Below are 8319 nucleotides of genomic sequence, written 5' to 3' on the forward strand. Positions count from 1 at the left end.
AATTAAATTAATGTATTATTTTATTTATAATATGTTCAATTGAAATTATAAAACACTTACCTCATGCTGTTCCAAACCTGTATGATTGACTTCTACGGAACATAGAAGATATTTTGAGATATTAAGAAATTTGGTAACAAAACAATATTGATTATTATTGACTTCTATGTTATGGCCTAAACAAACACAGATTTTCTCAAAATATCTTATTGTATGCTGACAGAGTAAATTAAAATAATTTAGCTATTTTTTTTTAGTGAACTATTCCTTGAAGTTTTCATTTCAATTTTAAGGTGTTATTTTAAATGGACTTTTCTTTAAACTAACATATTTCCAACAATTACACACCATAGAACGACATGAGGGTGAGTAAAGGACGACAATGTTCATTTTTTGGGGGTGAACTCTTCCTTTAAATTCAAGAGTTTCTATTGACAATTTTATTGAATAACGTTGGCCCTAAATGTGCCACTTTTAATACACGATGTTTGGTAACAAAAATAGCAGAAAAGCACAAAGAATTCATTCTCTATTCAAATAAAGATGGTTAAAATCCAGCATTCGTAAGGGAGAGAGGGAGTGTGTGGAGCTGCTCTGTGTGAAAGTTCCCGGATGAAGGTGTAACGCCATCTTTACTCCACCATTCAATCCGCAGCTGTTGCTCGCACAGGGGCCTGCCGGTGAACTCACACTCCTCCTTTACTCCCAATCTCTCACAAAACACGCTCGCCGCGCGCTGTCCACCATGGGTGACCGGGAGGATTTGGTGTACCAAGCCAAGCTCGCCGAGCAGGCGGAGAGATATGATGGTAAGATACATTGAGATGTAGCTAACGGGAACGTTGTTTTTACAAAGCGAGTGCTCAGACAGACTAACTGACGGTCGGGTTAGCTGGCTTAATTCGCGTATACACCAAGCGAACACCCTGTAAATGGCAAACCGATCTCCGTTTACCCTTTAAAACCGTTGATTCATTTATTTGTACTGTCCGTTAATTCTGTCGATGTGATATTGGGGTAACTACAGAATGGCATATGAAGATGGAGACGTTTATTGAGGAGACAAAATGGCGGAGAGTTAGTGGGTGAGGCAAGCTGTTGCTAGCCATGGCGGAGGGGGTGGCTGCAGTCTTCAAGGCTCATGTGGGCGAAGAACGGTTCAAATATTAGTTAACAGCTGTCTCAATCGACCCAATTAATCACGATAAGGAGTTATTTCGGTACCAGGGCCGCCCTTTTCTGCGTTTACCCCCGCAGCACATTACGAGAGACCATGGCTGTGTCTCAAAACCTTTTGAGCTGCCTACTTTTTGCGTATTATGGGCGCGTTGAGCTATGATACCCAAAAATGCTGTCTAGGCAGGTACCTCAGTAGATGTAGAGACGCAGCCGTTGTTCAGTAAAACAAAGCAATTAATGCTTTGTAAGCTCAGATACTGTAGCTTTGCAGTCAGATTTCATTTCATACTGTAGAGAAGAGGCTCTCTCTGGTTTGTGGTGTTAGTGATTTTAACGATATACTAAACCAACAACTGTGCCTTGTTGGTAATTTATTGTCTAGTTTAGTCACCCATTAACCTATTTTAGGTTTCTAGGGTTTTCACTCACCACTTAAAATTATGCTTGCTGATAGTATGTAGAATGATAGTTTAACAAAGGGTATGCAGTGTTTTATGATTGAATACTGACTGCTACACAAGGGGAAAGAGTACAAATGTGTAAATGTTTATGAACAAATGCATATAATACACACACCATAGTAGAGCTACACGATTCTGGATCAATTGAGAGTCACTATATATATATATATATATATATATATATATGAGTGAATGAATGATTCAATAACTTGCTCATTAATACTTCACTTGTTTCAGCACTGGATGAATCAGTGTTTTTGAAAGAATCTCTTGAATGAATGATTCAATGACAAATACATTTTAAGTCGCTTGTCGCCAATGCACACTTGTCGGTTTAGCGATCTAATTGAAACAATCTTTATTTGGTGTGAATAAATTCCATTTTGAGTGCTACTGTAGACATCACTGCTTAGTCCAGTTCTTCTGTGATTATTTGAATATTTATTATTAAGAAATAATGATACTGTTTAGTTGAAAAAACTGTTTGTGAAGCTGTTACATACCTAAAGATGACAACTGCTCTCTCTGGGTCAGCGGCAGAGCCAACGCAGATTTGAATGTTCTGCTGCGATCGTACTTGTAAAAGGTTTAATATATATAGGTGAATCGTTGTCATTTAGGAATAAGATCGCGTGGGTGTTTGATTTGAGATTGCTATTAACGATTAATCGTGCAGCTCTACCCCATGGAGTGCAACAGTGACTGCCCACTTTATCAGCAGCCTTTGCTCTGGAAGTATTTTCATAGAAATGTTAAATTATTTGTTGATTTTAAAACATGAAGTTCGAACCAAACCTACCAGCTACGGATGTATCACAATCATGAATCACACATTGCTAACTTTGATTTAAAACAAAAAAATATTTGAATATTGGGCAAAAAGACAAAGGTACAACACTAAGAGCAAGAGAGAAACAAACAAACAAATAAATATGTTTTAAGTTCATTGAATAATATGCATGTTATGCATGCAGATATTTAAGTAGTTTGAAAGTGAAGGAGACTGTCAAGAATACAACATTTTCAGTGCTTCATGAGATTGGGCGGGCACTAAGAGAGTTCTTTTGGCATGATTTGCTTGACACGAGACACGATATTTCTGCAGAATCCCAAAATGCAAAATTCCACTGTTAAACAGTTATTAAAAAAATTAGTAGAAATAATATGGGTTGATGGCTTTAACAAAAGCATATACCACTTAGTTGCTTACAAGTGTGTATGTCTTTAAAGGATTATAAGTTAACATTCAATATCAATTCCCCTATGGAGAAAATAAATGGGGTTATTTTTTTTTAATCCCAGAACCCGTTGGACTCTTTGCTATGTAACTGGCTAATAAAATATGTACTTACTTATATTTGCCGTATTGTGGCTCGCTTTCTGGCTGTAATTTAAATCCATTAAGCAAAATGTCCATCACGTTTATTTTCAATTTTCCAGAAATGGTCGACTCCATGAAGAAAGTGGCTGGGATGGATGTTGAGCTAACAGTTGAAGAGAGAAACCTGCTCTCCGTTGCCTATAAGAACGTTATTGGGGCGAGAAGAGCATCCTGGAGGATAATCAGTAGTATCGAGCAGAAAGAGGAGAATAAGGGTGGGGAGGACAAATTGAAAATGATTCGGGAATATAGGCAAACGGTAAGATGTGCGCTAACTAGCATTCATTAACATCGCTGGAATATGATGCATTTTATGCTTTTAACCTTTACGTTTTCATGTCCAGGTTGAAAATGAGTTGAAATCAATCTGCAATGACATCCTCGATGTATTGGACAAGCACCTAATCCCAGCTGCAAATTCAGGAGAGTCCAAGGTCTTCTACTACAAAATGTATGAAAGCCATTCGTTTTTCCTAAGTGAATCTAAGGTTGAATCGTATGTGACATAATGAGGTCACGGCTTTATTTATACATGTTTTAAACAGACCTTTTCTTCCTTTGATGCTTCAGGAAGGGCGACTACCACAGGTATCTTGCTGAGTTTGCCACAGGAAATGACAGGAAGGAGGCTGCAGAAAACAGTTTGGTTGCTTACAAAGCTGCTAGTGATATTGCAATGACAGACCTTCAGCCTACACACCCTATTCGTTTGGGTCTGGCTCTTAACTTCTCCGTATTCTACTATGAAATCCTCAACTCTCCCGACCGTGCATGCAGGTTTGTGTTTTTGTGTTTTGTGCTTTTTCAGTGTCAATTTCAAATCTTTTTGCTTGATTTTGCAAATGTGTATCAGTCATATTTGTATGAATATGGTGCCATCTAGAGCTTTTAGATAATGTGTTTGGCTACTTATCTGACCAAGATGGTATTGTTTTTTGCAATGTATTCCTGTTCATTTGTATGTTGAAACTTAGTAATAGTTTATGTGTGGATCTTAGGTTGGCAAAGGCGGCATTTGACGATGCTATTGCTGAACTGGACACATTGAGTGAAGAAAGCTACAAGGACTCAACACTCATCATGCAGTTGTTACGTGATAACCTGACACTATGGACTTCAGATATGCAGGGAGATGGTAAGACGCATCATCTTTCTTGCAGTTTCAGATGCTAAGCTTGACAAACATGTCTTTGAAACCCATTGGTACATGAAGGTGACATCCTCAAAAGCTCCTCCACAAACCAAAGCTATTTTTAGAGCGATTGTTTCAGAGTGTCCTGATTTAGGACTTGTGAGGCATCTCTAATATCTACCTCTAAAAGAAGAGTTAAAATGGAGGGGTCTGGCTACTTTGAAAGTAAAATTGCCTGGGTATGATTAAAAAAGATTTTATTTAAATTCATCCACCAGAATTTCTTTTTCCTCAGTATAGTGTAGTGGTTTTTAATGTTATTGCATAAATATGTAATGTAGTGCATCCAAGATATTCATTCCTGCTCCAGAAATAAGACAGAAAGCTTTTAAACCTTTTTGATGTTCCTCTATTGTTTTCAAAAGTATATACTGACCTAGTGCGCATCACTGCATTTCTGTGCAAAACCAGCAGTATAATCTTTCTCTACTACATTTCATGTCATCTTGTAATGTGTCCAACCTCATGCCGTCCAACTTAACCCATCTTGCCTTTTTTCATTCCCACTATTTAGATTCCTAAAGGAAAATGTTAAATGCCCACAAACTTTATTTGTAAGTGAGGCCACTTTTTCCAGCACTTGCCTTTTTGTCCACAAATTGCATCATCACTCACCCGTTTGTAAGCTTTGTGTTGCTATCTTTGTAGCCACCAGAGTGCTATATGTGCAGCATGTCTGAAACAAACCGTTTCTGCATGATCACTGCCAGATCCTCTGTCCAATTGGAATGGCTGTGTTGTACCAATATATTAGAATTTGAGAAATTCTGGTATGTTTTCCTAAGAAATGTACAGTACCGGTCTCTAAAGGTCTTGTCCTTTGGTTTGGGGACTGAATTACGTGTGACAATTAAATGACCGTATGAGATAACACTGCATTCAAATTAGACTTAAGCCAATTTTTTTTTTTTTTTTTTTTGAGCTTGAAAATGACATTCTATTTTTGTAACACTATAGATACATTTTGTTTTTCTCACAGCATGTATTTAGTCCTTCACTATTGATTTTTTTTTTTTTTTTTTTTTTTTTTTTTTTGCTTTTGATAGCATTTTTATTTGGCAAACTCCTGAAGCACAGTATCTTGCAAGGGTTGCAAACTTGATGATGATGTGCGAAAATGCACAACGCATCACGTGGATTTCTTTAAGGGACACACAATTGTGGTGCAATGCAATAACAATGGCTTTGTTTCTCTGTGCACAGGTGAGGAACAGAATAAAGAGGCGCTGCAAGATGTGGAGGACGAAAACCAATGAGACAACACAGCCAATATGAGACTCCACCCCACTCCCACTCCCCCTCCCCCTCCCCAGACCCCACTCACAAAGGGAGCAACCGAGCCCAACCTTATGAGTGGCACTCAACAGCTTGATGCCTCCAGTTTTCTCTCCCTTTGTTTGATTTTTAATATTATTCTGTTTTATTAGCCCTTAAATTGAAATAAAATATACCACTCATGAAACAAACTTCAATTATGATTTTTGAATGGTCAGAGCTTAAGATTTCTTGGAATAATTTTTTTTTTTTTTTTCGTCCTGGTACAACATTTTTCCTTTTTTTATGTTCATTTGCTTTATTTCTCAACATTTTTATCAGTTGCTGGATATATTTTGAGTTTTTCTTAATGTAATTACAGAAATTAACTTTTATTACTATTACTGATATGTCTACTATTAGTGGTTTGAGCTGTAATATTTCTGTGTTAGTGCAATTATACGATGCAGTTAAAGAAAACGATTAAACCTTTAAAAGGGCAAGTCTAAACAAAGTGCTCTTTTCGTTAATTTAGTTTTTCAGAGAAAGTCGAAGCAAATTTCTTGATATCCATGTGGAGCAAAATGCTTAACATCACCAAGTAGTAGTTATGTAGTAACATTTACCAGTGGTCTGGACTGTAATTTGTGCTAAAATACTGTATTGCTCACATAGGCTGATGATGGTGGGTGGATGGCTGCAGCTCTATACAACTGAAGGAGCCTTGTTGCTTTTAGAACTAAGACAAATGCAGGTCTCCATTTGGCTGTCTCAAAAAGAAAAAAAAAAGCACTAATAAAGTTGATTTTAAGCCTGCATGAGTACATGAAATAGTCTATTTTTCTTCTTCCCCCCTGAATCTGCATAATGCATATAATTTCTTCTGTACTTTGTTAACTTGAAACTAGTTTGTACTACTGGATATCTGACTGGAACCACAGACTTAGAATCTGTATTACAATGAAACAGCATGGAATTAACAATTAACTTAAATAAAACTGCCTCAAGTAAAATATTTAACCACCTCTTTTGCACTCAAAATGTTTTCCTTTCTCATTTATCTCGACATTTTATGTGTTTTTCCTTCAACATTAAGCAAAATCCTATCTTTGGTTTGTAGTGAAACGTTTACACTGCAAAGTTGGAGAAATTTATGTTTTATGAAGTGAATTTTTCTGCTTTGGTCTTTCAGGAGGAAGAAATTGATTTGAAGTTGGACTGTATGTTCATTGAATATGATGTGTATTCATTCAGATTCCGCACCTATCTAACATTCAAAGAAAGTAGTGCGCTAGATTGTAACCTTCCATCTCCGTGCAGGTTAACAGGAATGTTGTTCAGGGCCCTGTGATGAGATGGCCCTCTATCTCAGACAGGGGTCTGAAGATGATTTAAAATAATCAAGATATTTAATATTTCATTTACCCCTTCAATAACAGATTTTCCTTTGAAAACCAGCAGAGTTCCCACAGTTTTGGAAAACCTGGCTATATGAAGTATAGCCTAATTTTAAAAGTCTGATTTCTAGATCGGTATACAATCTTAAAGCGGCATGGGCATTTTTATAAAGAATATTTAATTTTCTAGTTATGCCAGGCATTACTGGGTAGAAATTAAGTAAAAAATATTAAAACATTATCCTTAATCCTTATCCAGTAATCTACAAATGTAGATTCATTATTTAAAAAGTAAGATGCCTGAAGAATATATAGCTCAAAATTTCTGGAAGAGGGTGTTTACATGACAACTATTAACCCTTTATGCATGAATTATGATAACCTCAGTCAGGATTTTTTTCCTATGTGTTTTTATTGCTCTTAGGGCATGAAAACCAAGAATTGATTTTTATTTTATTTTTTTACAAATTTTTCAAAGAGATCTTCAGATGTCCACTTGAGTGGACAGCATCCGGTTATGGTTTAAACTGAAGATATACTGTATTAAATATAAGACAATAATCAAACAGATAAAGTATGTGAATTTAACAAACTAATCAATACAATTATATCAAATCATGTGAAAACTATAAAATATATACAAAAAATACAAATGCAAAATATTGCAAAGGCTTCATACAAGTTGCACTTTGCCTATCTGTGATATCAGAACATGAGGACGTGATTCCATCAGATTTTTCTACAGCCTGTCAAGGTACAACTGTGGAAACCACTCAGATGCTCCCTCCAGTACACCAGAGTATGGAGATTTACCCTTATTAGCTGATAATTCTGATTATGTTCAAGATGGACATGCACATTTCTATCATAGCCCTCCTCTGAGAAAACCTAGCGATACGTTTTTCAATCTCATCTGAAATGATCAGTGTTGGGGGTAACGCATTACAAGTAACATGCATAACGCATTCAGATTACTTTTTTGATGTTACAAGTAAAGTAATGTGTTACAAGTAACATGCATTACCTAATCAGATTACTTTTTGATCTCACAAGTAATTAACTACAAGTAATGTGCATTACCTAATCAGATTACTTTTTGATCTCACAAGTAATTAACTACAAGTAATGTGCATTACCTAATCAGATTACTTTTTGATGTTATGAGTAAAGAAACGCATTACAAGTAACATGCATTACGTAATCAGATTACTTTTTGATGTTATGAGTAAAAAAACGCATTACAATAAAGTGCATTATGAAATCAGATTACTTTTTGATCTAACAAGTAATGCATTACAAGTGTCATACATTATGTAATCACATGACTTTTTCCGATGTCAATGAAAATTACATTCTAATACTACAAATAAATTTATTTACAGTAAAAAAAGTCACTGCAGATTAAGTTTTTAAGTTTTAAGTTTCAAAAACAATATTCACATTATAATTATGAAT

The 8319-nt window shown here is 35.8% G+C and overlaps 1 protein-coding gene across 2 annotated transcripts; it reads left to right on the forward strand.

Annotated features, from left to right (window-relative positions):
- The first annotated feature begins 356 nt into the window (after positions 1-356).
- ywhae1 (tyrosine 3-monooxygenase/tryptophan 5-monooxygenase activation protein, epsilon polypeptide 1) lies at positions 357-6283 on the forward strand. Of its 2 annotated transcripts, XM_081369854.1 has the most exons (7): positions 567-809; positions 3081-3280; positions 3366-3472; positions 3592-3798; positions 4020-4156; positions 4728-4767; positions 5417-6283. In XM_081369854.1, the coding sequence occupies exons 1-6, from the start codon at positions 746-748 to the stop codon at positions 4733-4735; spliced, it is 723 nt and encodes a 240-aa protein (XP_081225980.1). In that variant the 5' UTR covers positions 567-745; the 3' UTR covers positions 4736-4767; positions 5417-6283. The 2 variants fall into 2 exon arrangements, with proteins under 2 accessions (XP_081225979.1, XP_081225980.1); XM_081369853.1 differs by lacking the exon at positions 4728-4767 and having other exon boundaries at positions 357-809.
- Positions 6284-8319: the final 2036 nt, after the last annotated feature.

The sequence above is a fragment of the Scardinius erythrophthalmus genome (assembly GCF_964197995.2).
Source record: "Scardinius erythrophthalmus genome assembly, chromosome: 7".
NCBI lineage: Eukaryota > Metazoa > Chordata > Actinopteri > Cypriniformes > Leuciscidae > Scardinius > Scardinius erythrophthalmus.